At 42.6% G+C, this 18,584-nt stretch overlaps 1 protein-coding gene across 2 annotated transcripts in view; it reads right to left on the reverse strand.

The window, feature by feature from the left end:
* Nucleotides 1-451: 451 nt before the first annotated feature.
* The window catches only part of LOC145360207 (matrix remodeling-associated protein 8-like), a 58,360-nt gene continuing 40,227 nt past the window's right edge, over nucleotides 452-18,584 (reverse strand). The window contains exons 7-10 of one of the 2 annotated variants that reach the window (XM_080215251.1): nucleotides 16,702-16,732; nucleotides 13,741-13,835; nucleotides 11,115-11,207; nucleotides 452-7,266 (exon numbers count right to left, since the gene is read on the reverse strand). In XM_080215251.1, coding sequence (XP_080071377.1) covers nucleotides 7,241-7,266; nucleotides 11,115-11,207; nucleotides 13,741-13,835; nucleotides 16,702-16,732 — 245 coding nt within the window. In that variant the 3' untranslated portion in view covers nucleotides 452-7,240. Of the gene's footprint in view, nucleotides 7,267-11,114; nucleotides 11,211-13,740; nucleotides 13,836-16,701; nucleotides 16,733-18,584 lie in introns of both variants that reach the window. The other variant, XM_080215250.1, reaches the window with a different exon arrangement.

An 18,584-nucleotide genomic window follows, 5' to 3' on the forward strand; every position in this document is an offset into this window, starting at 1 on the left:
GTGACTCCTCACATCATTCCAATACACCACCACAAACCAGTGTTTCAAGTTGAGATGCCCTCACAGTTAACATCAGTGTGGTTCATGACAGGAGGTGTTTATAAAGTCCACATGCAACTTTAAAAACTTTCAATGAATATATGATAGAAGAAAACTGTGAATGACATATGGAAATCTACCATTTTAACACAATATAGTTTCAATGTTTCACTAGCCCCAAACCACAACATGCGTGTAAAAATGCATGTTGCCATAGCAACTTAAGACTCTCTGAGTGAAATAAAACACACCATCACCTCAGGTGGTGAATGGCCTCTTCCAGTTCCTAAACATGTTGATTTCTGAGCAGTTTAATATTGAGTGAAATGCAGGTCCTCTTACTTTGCAGTAGAAAAATATTTAACTAATAAATGGGTTGGTTAAATGAGTTAAAAAATAGTTGACTAATAAATGAAACAAAACAAGGCATGTGTTTTATTTGTTTAAATTCATGAACATTTGCTCATTTAACAGCATACTGTAGAACTGTATCAAGCCAGTATACACAGACTGTATACTCTATAATACACTTGAGATAAGCATGTAATAACAATAATGTGATTTGATTGGCACGTGAGCAGGCACTAATCTCCAACATTTTTAAAGTGGCACTACACAAACTCTTAATGGGAAAAAAACCTCCCAATTTGCATTGGGATCTCCCCTTATTTGCACAGAGCTATTATGTAGGAACACAAGAAGTCCTTTTTGCAGTGATACTTTTTATGTTCATACACCATAGCCTGTGTCACACTAATAGAAATAGCTGCATCAGTTAGACTGCAAAGCAGAGCTAATGCTTTAATGCACAATAGGTAAAGTATCAATAACAGGAAGAGTGACACATGTCAGACACAGATATGTATATAAAATAATTTCCTGATGTGCCAAAAAATAATTTTGGATGAAGTGAGAGAAAAAGGTCAAGGAGCAAGCAACAGGTTGAATCCTCTCCTAAAGACTAGGATCACAGGAATATACAGGAGTAGAGCAGATTACTGTATTCTGTCCAATCTGCCCTCAACTGCTTCTTTCTTAAAAAAATTTCCACATAGTTTTGACTTTTCCATATTTTCATGCCTTAGTGGAAGTAGTTAAATCAAACCTGTCTGTTCTCTTCCTCTCTGCAGGGCACATGTACATTATAGTTTTAATCATTATACTTTTTTAGTGCATGAAACTTTGACATTGATAATGAACAGGGAGGCGAGGATTGTGATCAGGAGTGTTGTAGGCAGGCTGGCAAATAGGATGTCAGGGGAAACTGCATTTCGGGACTGGGCCACAAAGATTGCTAAAAGAGTTAGGTACCTTGGAGATATTGTGAGATAGTCACAGCAGAGGTGCAGCTCCTGCCTTGGATCAGCTATTACAAATCCCACAGGTCAGATCTCCCCTATTAAAATTTGGGGCTGATTATGTCATCAGGCCATCACTTAGGTACATTAATTACTTGACATTTATGATCCATGGTCCAATATCTACAATGTAACATTTAAAGGGGAGGGGATGGTTGGTTGCCCAATCCTGATATTTTAACACTCCCACCCCCCACAATTGGGAGTGGGTGGGGAGTTGAAAAATTCAGGCCGTGGTATCTTGTACTAGAAGATTTTGTGAGTGATTTTATCAATGTTCCTCCTCTCCCGGGCCAGGTTTGAGCAGTTTATCTATATATCTTTAATGGACACATGAAATGTATATTTGAAAATAGTTCATTTTCCAATTTACTCCTATGTTTTGCAAAGTGGTGATATAATCATCTCTCAACGTTTTCAGTGAATTTTCATTGTTGATAAGGAAAACTCTGATTGTCATCGGCTATGCACAAATCTGAACCCGAGTCTCAGACCTGTCTGCAATGCTGTAATTCTAACTCCTGTCCTTTTCCTTCACCTGCATTGTCTTCCTGCAATCTGTAACAGTACCCCTCTTCAGCCCAGCCTCAGTTTGTTTATAGCTGAAAAGCATGCCTTTGTTACCTCCACACCTATTTCAATTAATTCCCAGCCAACCACCCTCCATGCTCCCTTGGTCAAATTGAGATCATCCATAAGTTTGCTACCCACATCCTATTTCACATTGTATTCGAGCAGCATCTTAATTTTGAAACTCTCATCCTGGTTTTCAAATTCCTTTGTAGCTTGCCACTCCATGGCATGCCCTCCCTGGAATTGGGGCAGTTGAGGCTCGCAGAACAGCATTCTCTGTTAGCCTCAGGCGGGATCTTAAGAGCCTTGGGTGGACAAGGCGGTAAAATTCCGGTACTTGTGTCTATAACCACCTCCAAATCTACAACCCTCTGATGTACCTACACTCCAATTCTGGCTTTTGCACATCCCTGATTTTAATTGCTCTACCATTGATGACCTTCCTTTCAGTTACCTAGGCCCTAAGCTATGCAATTTGCTCCTTCAGTCTCCCTCTCCTTTAATTAAGGTACATTTTCAAACTAACCTCTTTGATCAAGCTTTTGGTCACCTATAATATCTCCTTATGTAGACTGGTGGCAAATTTTATTTTATATCAGACCTGATATAAAACACTTTGGATGTTTTACAACCGTCACAAAATCCATCGATCTACCCTGGTGCTAATTAGCGATCTGTGGGAGATTGTAACATTTAAGGTACAGGATGTTCCAACGCATGTCACATTGGTTTCTACCCTATAACAAGGGTGCGGCCCTCTGGGAGAATTTTGATAGGTCATCAGATCAGTTCAAATGTCAGTGAATACTTCTTTTTGAGACACTCAGTTTTATGAGCCTACCAGCCATCAAGTGCCACAGATAGAGGTCCCAGTTGAATTAAAAAGTAAAAGGGCTGTGAGGAGAAGACATTGGGGCAAAGGTACCCATTTGGAGGAGTAGGAGAGATGTTCAGTTTGACACATTCTTAGATCTGAAAGTGTGATTGTAAGCTACTGTTGAATGTACTCAGGAAACCATGGAGAAAGAATCTTGGAAGGCAAGATTGAAACCTATGGAGGTGAGCCATTGTTAAAGTTGACTGAATGGAATTCTGAGGAGAGATCTTCAAAGATGGAGATTGGAAACCCTCATGAGGCAGACTGAGTTTCAGTGAGATTGGTTGACTCAGTGGGACTAAGAACTGGGCGATTTGTTGCAAAATTCATGGAATCTATTTCTGGTTGCATCAGTTATTTATTCTGTACTGTGCTGTGATCTGACTGTGATTCTGTGATCTGCTGTGATTCTGTACTGTGCTGTGATCATTGTTAATTTATATACATCTCGTACATTCTCTCAATTTTAGAGCTGAAAAGAAATTTGTAATTTGTTGTTTTTATGAACTTACATAGTAAAGCTTATTTTTCTTTGTTCGAAACCTATGGAATCCTGAGACTTTATTCCAAAAGTAGGAGTCTTGAATCACAACCTTTAACAACTTTAAGCAAACCATATTGGTCCTTAATCAGATCTCCCACATGTCCCAGAGTGTGGCCAAGGATCGTAAGACTATGTCGAAAGGTGCTATGTAAATACGTATTGCCGTTGCCTTGATCTCTATCCTGTCCCAACCATTGAGTCAATACAAATCCTTGTACTTGGTCAGTTCCCAACCACTGCCAGAGCTAATCCCAATCCTTGCACTAAGGCAATCCCAGCCTATTCTGCCCCATCTTCTGCATTCAATCAATGCCAGTTTCTGGGTTGGGTTATTCCTAAAGCCTACCCTGTTCCTATCTATTGTAAGCTTCATCCCTATTTAAGGTTAATATATTTTCTGAATCTGTCCAACTCTGCACTAACTTGATCCTACCCGGCCAAAGACAAAATTCTGCTCCCTATCATACTTAAATTACATGCTTTACCTGTGCTACTCAATGTAGCCCTGCATTCTGCTGATTCTATCATCAGCACGCCTATAATTCTACTTTCACCTGCCCCAGTCCCATACTTTCTTCAAATCCTGCCTTTTGACTGATTTTGGAATTGGTATGACAACATTCAACCTCTATAGTTAGTTACACATTTGTAGAGATTTGTAAGTGACTTGAGATTTGTAAGCCTGCTATATAAGAGAATCCTTGTTGGCTCAGAGTTGGTACTGTTACAAGGAAGATTGTGACAAATGAAACTTTAATGTATTATTTTCAATAGCTACAGTGTACAAAATAGTAACACTCGATCTCTTTAAAAGAGTGGAAACTTGCTGGTGTGTCTGTAGGTCAGAGATTGAAGACAGCTTCACTATGGGACTCGAGGGAAGACAGCAGCGTAGCGGTAACATCATTGAACTTGTACTCCAGAGGCCCAGGTTAATGCTCTGGGCACATCAGTTCAAATTACACCATGGTGGCCGGTGAAATTTAAATTGAATTAATAAAATCAGGAATGAGATTCCAGTCTTCATAATAATGAATATTAAACTGTTCTTAAATTGTTGCAAAAATCCATCTGCTGATCTGACCTGTGACTCTAGACCCACAACAATGGGGTGGATTAATCCATCTAACCTACATTGGGACTCTAAGGGGCAATTTAGTATGGTCAATCCACTTAAGCTGCACATTTTTGGACTGTGGGAGGAAACCCACACAAAAGTAGGGAGAACGTACAGACTCCACACAATCACCCAAGGCCGGAATTGAACCCAGGTTCCTGGTGCTGAGGCAGTAGTGCTAACCACTGTGCCACCATCTGAAATGGCCTAGCAAGTTACTCAGTTCAAGGGCAATTAGGGATGGGCAACAAATGCTGTCCTTGCCAGCGATGCCCACATCCTACAAAAGTATAAATTTTGAAGTATCCATCTGGCAAGTAAGCAAAAGTGTTACTTCCACAACAGTGTATGTGAACACTATTTGGTATCAATAACCACAGGCCACTTTTGGTGCCAATGCACTACAGGTCTACTCAGACAACACTTTCACATGTACACTGTCCTTTAAAATGCCTGCAGTTAATACAGTAAGTAACAATGCTAAAATTTGCTGGTGAATAACAGTGCTTACCTGATTGTATGTATTTGGAAGACTAGTTAGGTAGTCCAGTATCAAAATGTCATTAGATAGTGCGATTTAGATAGCATAATGGACAAGACATGGCCAAATGGGAGAACTAATTTTACTCACTAATCTCTCGCCCATCATTCTCACTATGCTGAAATCAAATTCCATCACACTATCTCCTACTCAAACTCATTATTCTGTTGACCCTCAAACTCTGGAACTCTTTCTTCATTTTTCTTCTTCCTACAATCCTCAGTCTATAAAAATCAAAACCTGGTGTCAACCAAATTCTTCCCTATGTTGCTGATTCTCTCTCTAACTCATCTTGATCTTCGTGCTGTACTGTCTTGGTCTCAATTAAATAAAAGACAATCTGATGAATATGTTTCAAACAAGTTGCAATTGATTTTGTATGGCTATTTTACTTTTATAATGTAACATAATTAATATACAGGGAAGACCAATTCAACCCATTAAAACTACTTGTACAAAACACACTGGGTGCTTACAATTAAAAAATGAAACAGCAGTGTTTTAGTTTTTCTGGCATTGGTCATGGTTATACCTGGACTGGGATCACTCACCCAGTCTCCTCCTTCTATCTTGTATCATTATCAATAATATTGCAGTTGAAGCTGTACACCATATATGAATTTAGGTTCCACTGCAGGATCTAGGCCAGGGACAGTTACCTCAGGCTGACCCCTGGCATCAATGCTGAACCCCAATGATCCTAGGCCAGAGACAGTTATCCCAGGCTGAACTCTACTGATCATAGGTCAGCGATAAGTTATCTATATAATATGATAGGTACATTCACTGCCAAGAAAATCAAGTGAGGAATGGAAATATGCAGTGAAACACCCAGATATAATACTGTCTCAGTAACTGTGTGGACTGAGCAGGGTCAAGAGATATGGAAATGTGTTTTTTGAAATTGCAGCATTTTATAAAATATGTCAAATAAATTGAATAATTGTCATACACTGATAATCTGGTATAATGTTATTCTGGTTTAGAATAATTCCAAATTGTTGCAGTTTTAGATTACCATGGAATGGTAACAGTTTTATGCAACACATTTTAGAAATTATTCACAAAATATTTGAAAGGGACTTTTCACTTCTTGAGACTTATTACTTGAATGCTAAGCAAAAAAAAAATGAATGTTTAAAAGAAAATTTGCCTTTGATAGAGACAAATTACTGGTCAGGAGGAAAGAGGCACTCAGACTGAAGATGGAAGAATCGACTGACAGGGATTGGAGATGGAAGAAGTGATGCACAGGTTAGAGATTGAAGAACAAACACATTAAGGGATGGGATGAAAAGGTAAACAGACAACAGGATTGAAAACATAGGCTGAGAGGCTGTATAGGACAGCTAGGGGGACTGGGAAATTGAAATGGAGGAATAGATAGCGATAAAATGGAGATAGAGGGAGGAATGCACAGAGTTTGGAAATGGTGGCAACAGACACAATGAGGGGCTGGAGGTGGACAGATAGTGACTGAGGAACTGGAGATGAAGAGAGACATACTGAGGGAAAGGAGATCAGAGGGTTAGACAAACTGAAGGATTGGAGATGGAGGAAGAGATATTGTGAAATTGGAGATGGTGGGAAGGACAGATTGATGAATTACAGATGGGAGAATAGACAGATTGCAGGACAGGTGATCCACACTGATGTCGGTTTTAACTGTTATGGCTGGAAAATAACTGTGCATTGATGTTGTACTTACAGTCCAAGTTACATATTGTGCATCATTGGACATTGGTGGTCATTCTTTCAAGTAATGACACAACCAACAATTTTGAAAGACACAGCATTTAGCCCTGCATTTTTGTGGTCCCAGAATCTCTACCCTCCTGCAACTAACATCATATGGACAGTTAAAGCTAGCCACGAAATCCACCATTCCTCTTCTGACTAATGGTGCTGATGCAGATTGCTACTGGTGCTTCTTTTCCCATCAAGTAAAACCATTGCAGACCTGGAATGGCAGTTGTATCAGATAAATGAAAGGTTCCCAGTCAGGCAGTTCAAGGTCATGGTTCTGCAAAATTTGCTGCACAGTTTTGGGATAGGTTCATGACAATATCATTGATACGTATACTTTTATTAAGCGCTGTATTATTGAAGGATATTGATAAAAGGCAACTGATATCCTCATATAGACTCTTCACTGATCAGCTTCTGGATCCAGCCAGCAGCATCACTCTCTTTATTTCCAATATTGCTTCTCAAAATCTGAAAAATAAATAAAGAAAGATCAGTGCTGATCCTCATTTAAAATGATACAAATGGTATTAACTAACTGTCCAAGTTTAATAATTGGTGGAACATTTTCCTCCTTTGCCTGTGGGAATGAGCGAACTTGCTTTATGAGCAAAGCTCACTCCAAAGATGTGTGGATTAGGTTGATTGGTCATGCTAAATTGACCCTTAAGGTCAGGAGGATTAGCAGAGTAAATATGGGTGGTTACAGGGATAAGGCTTGGGTGGGATTGTTGCAGGTGCTGGTTCAATGGGCCAAATGGCCTCCTTCCGCACTGTAGGGATTCTATGGCCGGAATTTTATCGGCCTGCGTGCTATAGGAATCAGAGCGGGTGAGGGGTGGAGCATGAGAAGGTTCACTAACATCGGGCAGAATTTTATGTTTTTGGGATGAGTGAGGCTGTAAAATCCTGCCCAATGATTGTATGAGTGCCATGGCCTCCAGACACTGATTGAACAACATGGGTGTTGAAGAGCCAAGATTCAAGGTTGTTCCATTCCCTTCTGCTCTTTAGACGAAGGCACCATATGTTATCAAGAGGCAAGGTTCCAACCAACATGTGAAAAAGAGCCCATTAAAATTAGAACTATAGGGGAGGTAGTTTGCTCTTCCTCTGAACAAACACCCAATCTCCACTTATCGACTAAATCACACTTGTGGAGAAAGCATGTGGGTACACTCCCCTGCTGGCAGTTTTGAAGGCAGTGGGGTGGCACATACCATAGAATCTCTACAGTGCAGAAAAAGGCTATTCAGCCCGTTGAGTCTGCACCAACTCTCCAAAAGAGCATCTTACCCAGGCATACTTCCCCACCCTGTGCCCATTATCCCATGCATTTACCATGGCTAATCCAGCTAATTTGCATAACTTTGGATGTGGGAGGAAACCGAAGCACACGGAGGAAACCAGTGCAGTTAGGGGGAAAATGGGGAAACACCACACAGACAGCCAAGACTGAAATTAAATCTTGGTCCCTGGCACTGTGAGGCAACAGTGCTAACCAAATGAAATCCAGTGAGTTGTATTTCAGACAGATTGGACAGATAGATCAGTAGCAGGAAATCAACTCACTGGATTTCATTTAGTTAGCACTGTTGCCTCACAGTGCCAGGGACAAAGATTTAATTTCAGTCTTGGCTGTCTGTGTGGTGTTTCCCCGTTTTCCCTCTAACTGCACAGGTTTCCTCCGTGTGCTTCGGTTTCAGACATGTATTTCAGACAGATTGATCAGTAGCAGAAAATCATGTGTGCTGTTGGGGAGGTATCACACAGCTTAATAGCCCCAGTAGGGGAAGGCACCCTTGGCCCTTCTGGGGCTATTAAGTAGTTAATTAATGATTACTCAAGAACCTCAAGTTGCTGCTGCTTGTATTTTACCTTTGTGGGGGAGGTTTATGCCATGCAAGGAGCCTAGCAGCTTAAATTGTGTGGGCTACTGTCAAGAAAGGGGGTGGATCTTCTTTGTGGGTTCCTTCAGGATAGTGATACCACGTCATCCCTTCTTTTAACTTTCACTTGGCTTCTCACAGTGATTAGCACTGCTGCCTCAAAACACCAGGAACTTGGGTTCAATTCCGGCCTCGGGTGACTGTATGGAGTTTGCAATCTCTCTCTCCTGTGTCTGCGTCGGTTTCCTCCAGGTGCTCCAGTTTCCACCCATACTCCAAAGATGTGTGAGTTAGGTGGATTGACCATGCTAAATTGATCCTGAGTGTCAGGGGGTCTGGCAGGGTGAATATGTGGGGTTACGAGGTTAGGCCCCAGGTGGGATTGTTGTCAGTGTAGGCTCATAGAATCAGAGAATCATACAGTGCAGAAAGAGGCCTTTCAGGCCATCAAGTCCGTACCAACACATTAGAAACACCTGAACTCCCTTCTAATCCCATCTGCCAGCACGTGGCCCATAGCCCTGAATGTTATGATGTGCCAAATGCTCATGTAGGTACTTTTCGGCAGGTGGAGGAAGTGGTGATTGGGTATAAAAGCAGGTGGGATGGTGGGGATGACACCATACTCATTGCCTACCTATCAATGCTTGTATTTTACTAGTGACAGATTAGGTGTTGGATGGCCCAACCAACCCTTGGGCTAATTAAGCGCTCTGTCACCACTGGTAAAATACCAGTTGTCAGGCTGGTGGGGGGAACTATAGAACCCTTACAATGCAGGAGACCATTCGGCCCATGGAGTCTGCGCCAACTCTCTGACAGCACATTTTACCCAGACCCTATCCCTGTAACCCCACATATTTACTCTGCTAATCCCCCAGCGGTCATGGGCATTCGGCCTCTGATCTTCGAGTGAGCATTCTCCAAAGTGGCCTTCACAACACATGACAGTGCAGAGTCGCTGGGCAGATACTGATAGCCAAATTCCATACACATGAGGATGACCTTGACCAGGATCTTGGCTTCATGTCACACTATCTGTAACCCCCACAACTTGCCTGGACTTACAAAACTTCACTAACTTTCCTGTCTGGAAACAATACACATCTTTTTAACCTGTGCTTAATGCTCTCTCCACTCACATTGTCTATACTTTTAAGACTTGATTAGCTGTAAAGATTCACATTCCAATCATTATTCATGTAAATTGAGTTTGTGTCTTTATATGCCCTGTTTGTGAACAGAACTTACGTTATGAAGGAACAGCTAGTTCTGAAAGCTAGTGGCGTTTGCTACAAATAAACCTATTGGGTGTTGTGGGTCTTCTTACTGATGAATCACAGTCCCAGAGCAGACTATTGTGGAGGCCATAGAAATCTTCATCTCTGGATGGAAAGCTGGCAAGAGCATTGTGTTACCTTTATCAGGCAAGGTCTACCTCTCAGGCAAGTGACAAGCCTTCCTCCAGGATCAAGAGCCCCAGTCCCACATGAGGGTTTTAAAAAAAATTAGTGTCACAAGTAGGCTTACGTTAACACTGGTGAGAAAATCCCCTAGTCACCACACCCTGGTGCCTAATTGGGTACACTGAGGGAGAATTTAGCATGGCTAATGCACCTAACTAGCACGTCTTTCAGATTATGGGAGGAAACCAAAACACCTGGAAGAAACCCATGCAGGCACGAGAAGAATGTGCAGTCTCCATATAGATAGTGACCCAAGTCAGGAATTGAACCTGGGTCCCTAGCAGTGTGAAGCAACAGTGCTAATCACTGCAATTCATAACAACCAAACAATGCCCACGGGGGAAGCAATGCCTGCAACTGGAACAACTCCCATCTGGTGCCTGGGATTGTTGCTGGATCCCAGGCCAGAAGTGAGTGATGATGGGAGATTGTGGGAACAGGTATCAGCAGCAGGGGCAGATAGAAGCTGACAATGGCCTTTCCTTCCTAATGCAGGGTCCTTGATAAAACTTTGAACAAAGTCATCCTACTCCCTCCACATAGGTTTGCTGTTCATACTCCCAACGTGGCAAGCCCCTGTTCACCAAGAGTAAATATCAATTACAATGGTATGTGACCTTTAAGTGGCCTCTGTAATGTAGAGATCCTATCATTAACTGGCAGCAGGACAGGAAGGCTGCCCATAGGCTTTCCCACTACAGACTTAAATCAGAGTGAAAGTGCAGGAAGGTACCAGGATCCCCACCTGCTGCCTGTCTGCCTGATTAAGTGTCACACCTGCCATCAAACTTGGCACAAGATCCTGCTCACAGATTCATCTCACCACTGAGCTCCTGGCTGATAATTGCAGGATGACAATAGGATTATTTATTGTGAGAGATGAAAAGATGGATTTCATAATAAGAATATTTAGAAAAACATAAATAAAAACACTAATGTTCAAGGGATTTGAGTCCCAGCATACCTCTATCTAGGTTCTTTGGTGGAATCTCCCTGAGCAGTTCCACCTTCTCTCTGGACATTGCAGCCTTCTCCTTTAGTATGTTGTTCTTGAAGTCTGCTAAAAATAAGAATTGCAGTATTCTCACTCTGCAATATGCACAAAGATTCAGACCAGTAACCCTCTCCCCACAAAATGCCCTCAGCCCTTCCAACACCTGCCCTTCTGACCTCCTGCCTTGAAACTATTGACTATTACAGAAAGTCACTTACCCTTGCAGTCAGTGGCATAACTCCACCCTTAGACAAATCACACAAACCTTCAGTGATACAGTATGAAGTGGTGCTCCTGTCAGTATAATTTGATAATATAATTCCTGGCTGTCATATTGCATGTAGAAGTGGAAATCTGAATACTGGTATCATGTCAGAGATATTTAAATGAACATCTGTCCAGTGATTGAGAATAATATTAATTTAAGCATATCAGAGTGATCACTTACCCTGATGACTTAGTTTGTAAACAGAAACTAGGAGCTACTTGGCCCTTTGATTCTGCTCTACCATCCAGTTTGATCATGACTGTTCCTTTATTTCAATGCTATATTCCCACTTTCTCCCCATACCTCTTAATAGCATTAAAATCTAAAAAAAACTATCTCTTTCTGTTGGAGTACTATCCCATTCAAACGCAGGAGGATGGTTAATCTCCAATTTGTGTTGTTAGTTGCTTTAAACCTGTGCTGGGCCAAAATTAGGGGACTATCATTTGTTTGAGTTTGATTAGAGTTTGATTGGGAGAGGGCGAATTAATTACATTCATGATCACTGCCTGGGACTTGGAAGTGAGAGTGTTTAGATGTTCAGTGAGGATAATTTGGGTTTGATAATCATGCTCCTCACATCCAAATGTCATTAAATTGTACAAATTAACATCGTTAGAGGCTATTTGACCTTTCATGTTTGTACTGGATCATTACTAGAGGAACAGATAGTTAAACACAATGCCCCATCCTCTCCCCAAAGCCCAGTGAACCATAAATGCTTATAGCATAGTCTCCAGCTCGTTCACATCTGATGGATGACCATCTGAATTAAGTAGTTATATCCATGGAACCCTTTCCTCAGCAAAGATCAAAGGTTTCAAGATGGGGAGAAATAAATGCAGAAAAGTGGAAGATGGACACATTATAATTGATACATTCAAGGCTCAGACTTGTATTCTCTCCTTCAAAAGTGCAAGGGGTACATGCAATTCGATTGTTTTGCTCAATGTTGCTGCTTCATTTATTTGCTGGCTCATGCACTGTGTAAACTGATTCACTGTAAAATTTTCAAAGTGAGAGCTGGACAGTTCCTGACGAGGGATGAGAACACTGCTTTGGCAAATGGGTGGATTACCAGTCAAATAAATCATTATTGGTTTTGATCATCACAGAGAGCTGAATGGGAAATTTCCAGATTCCACTCCCCCGCCCCCCAATCCTACCAAATTGGCTTGGATTGTGTTTCTGTCCCTTTCCAAAGGTAACAAGGCTGCTGGGAGTTGAGGATTATTGTGAATCATGATGACTAAGGCACCATGCAGACTGGTCTTTTCCTTGTCATCGTTTCAGTACCTTTATAATGATAAGGAGGAGATTGGGACCAGACATGGGTGAACAAATACAATAGACAGAATTTTCCCAAAATTGCAGAGTGCTGGATCAAGTAGGGAAAACTGTGTGAAACTTGCCAGCTCAATGACACCTTTTCTCATCTGATTGAAACTGCACATGGTGCTACTTAAAGTGTTGACAAGGATTACACAACCAGCTTGGGGGCAAGGTGCTCTAGGCCTGGATGAAGGTCGGGGCATCTTGGCCTAGGCAGGAGGGGTGCGTACCTATACACAAAAGCAGGACTGGGATCCTGAGATCGGGAAGATCTCAATATTACATTTAAGACACCCCCTATCCACCCAACATCAACATTAGGGCACCATTCCCTACTGCTCCCCACTTCATACGCATCCAGCCCCCACCCTACAGGCATCAGAGCTCCCCCCCTCTCTTACTGCTATCCCTCCCACCCACTTGCAGACTTCAGAGCTCCCTTTCTCTCTTCCCATTCCACTTGTGGTCAGCAGAGCTCCCCTTCTCACCCTGCTCCACTCATAGATACTGGGGCTTTCCTCCGATCCTCCCACAGGCATTGAGCTCTCCCCCATTCTCCCAATGGAGAAGGGTTACATCCCCTGCCAGAGCTCTGTTGGCACCGCCCCCTTCATGTGCCTCCTTGGCATTGTCCACTTGGTAGTGCCAACAGGCCATGTCTAGCGTTGTATCTCAAGCTCCGGTGCCTCCAGGCACCTCTCCTTATCCGGTGTGGTCACTTTGAAAACCAGTAGGTATTTGTGCCAGCATGATGTCACACCGCCAGCGGTTGGCAGCTATGTTACGGGTGGATGCTACAGCATAAAGATCTTAAAAGTATTAAAATCTATTTAAATTAATGGAAATCAGTTCTTGTTCCTTTCACTGGGGGGTGGGGGGAAGGAAAATAGATTTTGGCCTCTCACAAGCCATAACATGATTTGCGCCCACGTTGAATGGGGCTGCTAGATTGCACCTGATGACGTTTGAGCATTCTATTTGGTCAGTAAATCTTACCAATTTCACATGTACCCGGTTTTATTCCCTCATTTTTGTTCAGTCTCAGATCAGTTGTGTCAATCACAAAATCATTGAGGGCCACACCAGGTCTCCTGTTGATTTGAGGAGAGAGCACAAATTGAAAGTAATCATTAGCAGTCAATGAAGCTCCTGAAATTGGTGCTTACTTTTATTTATTTTTGGTTTCTTTATCTCTACATGTATTAAGATAAAGCAAATATATTTTACTACCAATCTTCTGAAATACAGGAAACACAAATAAAAAATTAAACCACCACATTCCCTCACTCCATGGGAAAAAAGTGAACATTGTACTGTGCCATATAACTTGCCCTTTCTGCATACAAGGCTCCCTGGAAAGCAGATTTTTAACAATTGTTGTTACATGCAGCACTTATAGAGGAAAGACCAGAAAAACCAAACCAGAAAGAAAGAACGAAAATGAGAATACAGGAGATAAAGAAAGAAATGTCTGATAATTGGACCTGAGACAGGGGTGAAGGAGATCAGAAACCTGAGTAAAAAGTAAGAGATGAGGAAACTGAGGGAAAAGCAGGAGTCTTCAAAGGGAAGCAGCAGACATAGAGCCTGAGGAAAGGGAGCAGGCAAGTGAGAGAATGAGAGAGCGACCGGAGATAAATAGCCTCAGACAGTGGAGTAGGAAATTGGAAGTCTTAGAGCAAAGCGGGTGACTGAGACAGGGAGGAAGAAACGTGAGACGGGGAAACCAGAACACGAGAGAGGGGGAGCAGGAGCCCAAGAGGGGAGCAAGAACCCGAGAGAGGGGAGCACAACCCCAAGACAAGGGAGGAGGAGCCTGAGAGTGAGAGAGAGGAGCATAAGTTTGAGAGAGGAGGAACTGGAGTGTGAGAGAGGGGGAACTGGAGCCTGAGGGAGGGGAACCTGAGCCCAAGACAGTAAGCAGGAGTCTGAGAGAGGAGGGACTAGAGCCTGGGAGAAGGGAACCTGAGCCCAAGACAGCAGAGCAGGAGCCCAAGGGGAACAAGAGATTGAGAGAGGGGAGCAGGAGTCTGAGAGGGAGTGTTGTATAATGTTGTGATGCTAATGTACCTTTAAGAAAGTTTTTTTAAAACATGATTTCTGCAGCTCTCATAGCTTCAGTGGTTTCTTAGCTCACAGTTTCAGTGATGTCATTGTTGCCAACTTGACTGGAAATGTCCTTTTTTTGCTATTTAAATGGTTTAAATGGGTTGTTTGTGTTTACTCTGGGATTAGTTTTACGATCCTGCATTGTTAGGAGGACGCTCATGTGTTTTTGGACAAGTTTTTTTCCCGATGAGGTTAAAGTTTCATTTTCAGTTCTGAGCTGCAGTTGGGTTTTAACTGGGATATTAAGCTGAACAGAAGCTTCTCTCTCCCTGTTTTATTTGGAAATTCTGCTGGTGATTTTAAAGCAAGATTTTGCCTTCCTGAAGGAAAAAAATCTGCTGGTTTTGGGGGCTAGACCAGAGTGTCTCTGGTGTTTTGGGAAGCTGTCTTGTCTTCAAACTGTTCAGATTGAATCCAGAGAACTGCAGACTTGAACCAAGGATTCAATTTCCAATATCACGAGAGCAGTAGACTTGTATTGAACCTGTTTAAAGGGTTTTGTCTATGGCAAGGGCTTTGGTTTGATTGGAACACATTAGATACCTTTGTTAAGGGTTATACATTATAGTGGTTGTTTTGTTTGTTGTTTGTAATTGATAAAAGTTCTTGCTAATTTCCTTACTGTACATGTTGACTATATTCTTAAATAAACTTTGTTTGAGAAAAGCTTCCTCATGAGTCATTTGAATCAAACCTGAAGGGAAGTCTATCATGCTTATCCTAGCCAAATTCAAGATGCAAAACTTTTGATCCAGGCAGTCTTCATAAAACACTTTGGAGTTTCTGACCTGAACCATAACAGGGTCTAGCATATATGGGGTTAATGTGGAAATGAGTACAGTATGATCCACATAGTGAGGTAAGAGAGCACATGACCTGCACTCAGGGTCAGTTGAGTATGGATAGTACAGTGTGTATCAGCAAGCATGAAGGTAGCTCCGAGCTTGTCCCCTTTATTTGTAAATAGTTCCAAGAGTCAATAAAGACTCAATAAAGTTAACCTATGTGTGATTGCAAAGACTTCTTCTACGGAACGGTAGCCAACACCTCACAACAGGGAGCAGGGGCATGGGAGCCTGAAGAAGGGGAGATTGAGATGGAAGCCTGAAAGAAGGGTAAGAAGCATGGGAGCATGAGAGAGGAGAACAGGAGATATAAAACCTGAGACAGAGGAGTAGGAATCTGTGCACCTAAGAGGCAGGAGCAGTATAGTGAGAGTCTGAGAGAGGGAAACTGGAGTCTGAGAAAGAGGAGCAGAACATCAAAACAGAGACAGAGGATTAGGAAATTGTGAGCCTGAAGTAGAGGAGCAGGTGACTGGATACCAGATTGATCTTTGGGAGGGTAGAATGAAATGTGACTGACACCGGAGTAGCTGAGTGCACTCCCCGCGTTTAGCTACAGCACCATCCAATGCAATGTCTCATAGGCAGGAATACCAGTCTCCTAAGGATGGGCCTTGTCAATGACATCTTTGAATGCATTGAGTAATTTATACCACACAGGCTCCTCATGTAGCAAAGTGCTATCTCTGCAGCCAGTATCCTTGAGCTTTTTGGAAAGGAGCACGTTCGTTTCAGGCTGAGATGTCTGCAGCTCCAGCATTTGGTTTTCCCTCACCACAGGATACTCCTTCCAGGAAATAAAGAGGAAATTAAGAACTGCAAGCCACAGTGTTAAGATCCTTGCATTACTGCAGACCTATATTCAAAGGCCTTTAACTTTAATTTAGGGTTTATCTGGCTAGCTGCTCAGGTCAAGTGGTAGGCATATTGTTTGATCACAAGTCTTCCAAAAAGTTTTTGTGTTGGCAGTGAGAAGGGGTCAAATGATGAAGTTAATACTTACGGCTGAGATGTCTTCACATTGTAATGGAGACCTGAAAAAGGAAAACCCAGATGTCAACTAAAAAATTCAAAGGGCAAGTATGCATCCCTCAATTACTGTCTGTTTAGTGGATTATGCAAGCCTGTGAGACAAAACTGCATTTTGAATTTAACTGGAAGCCATTCAGCGCTCAAGCCTGCTCTGTGATTCAATAGATCATGACTGATCTGTACTTCAACTCCAAATCCTTGCCTAACAAACTTAAATCAACCCTGAATGTCTGGGAAGCCCCAATATTCCGCCAGTTTTCAAAGCCACTTGGGGAATGAAATTCCAGATTTCTACTATCCTCAGTATAAAAAGAGGCTTTCTGATTTTACTTTCGGCCCAGCTCTAATTTTAAGTTTGTGCCTTCTGTTCTTGATGTTTTCAAGAGAGTGATGATAGTTTGAATATTGACTGTGTTAAAATTTATGTTGGTGGAGGATGTTAACCGGTGATTCACTTGAATTCCTTAAAGCAGACAGAAAGAAACTGTCATTTGGTTGTTAGTATGTGTCTGCTTGTAATGGGTAACTCTGAGTAAATACAACATTGTGCAAAGATTGGCTCCTTTCATAAGAACATAAGAAATAGGAGCAGGAGTAAGCCATCTAGCCCTTTGAGCCTGCCCCGCCATTCAATAAGATCATGGCTGATCTGACATGGCTCAGTTCCACTTTCCCGCCTTCTCCCCATAACCCTTAATCCCCTTGCCTATCAAAAACCTATCTACCCGTGTCTTAAATATATTTAGCGAGGCAGCCTCCACCACTTCAACGGGCAGAGAATTCCAGAGATTCACCACCCTTTGAGTGAAGAAGTTCCTCCTCAACTCCGTTCTAAACCGCCCCCCCTTTATCTTGAGGCTGTGCCCTCTAGTCCTGCTGTCCTTTCTGAGTGGGAAGAGCCTCTCCACCTCTATCCTACCCATCCCATTCATCATCTTATACGTCTCAATGAGATCTCCCCTCATTCTTCTAAACTCTAACGAGTACAAGCCTAGTTTATTCAGCCTCTCCTCATAGCTCAACCCCCTCAACTCCGGTATCAGCCTAGTGAACCTCCTCTGCACTCCCTCCAAGGCCAAAATATCCTTGCATAAGTGCAGCGACCAAAACTGCACACTCCACCTGCGGCCTCACCAATGCCCTATACAGCCGCAGCAAGACCTCCCTACTTTTATATTCAATCCCCCTCGCTATGAAGGCCAGCATCCCATTCGCCTTCCTGACCACCTGCTGCACCTGCAAGCTGAGTTTTTGCGACTCATGCACAAGGACCCGAGGTCCCTCTGCACCGTAGCATGCTGCAGTTTTTCGCCATGTAAGTAGTAGTCCTTCCTACCATTATTCCTACCAAAGTGGACTTCACACTTGCCAACATTAAATTCCATTTGCCAGTTCCTGGCCCATTCGCCCAGCCTATCTAGATCCCTCTGCAGAGTTTCCACACCCTCCGCACAATTTGCCGTTCCACCAATCTTGGTGTCATCAACAAATTTCGACACCATACACTCGGTTCCCTCCTCCAGATCATCTATATAAGTGGTAAATAGCTGAGGCCCCAGCACCGATCCCTGGGGCACTCCACTAGTCACCAACCGCCAATCTGAATAGCACCCATTGACCCCCACTCTCTGCCTCCTATTTGACAACCAATCCTCTATCCACACTAACGCCCTACCCCCAACTCCATACCCCCTAACCTTCTGTAACAACCTCTTGTGCGGCACCTTATCAAACGCCTTCTGAAAATCAAGAAACACCACATCTACCGGTTCTCCTCTATCCACCGCACTAGACACATCCTCATAGAATTCCGATAAATTCGTCAGACACAACTTCCCCTTAACGAAACCGTGC

Source organism: Carcharhinus amblyrhynchos, chromosome 30, assembly GCF_965287045.1.
Source record: "Carcharhinus amblyrhynchos chromosome 30, sCarAmb.v2.hapA, whole genome shotgun sequence".
Classification (NCBI taxonomy): Eukaryota; Metazoa; Chordata; class Chondrichthyes; order Carcharhiniformes; family Carcharhinidae; genus Carcharhinus; species Carcharhinus amblyrhynchos.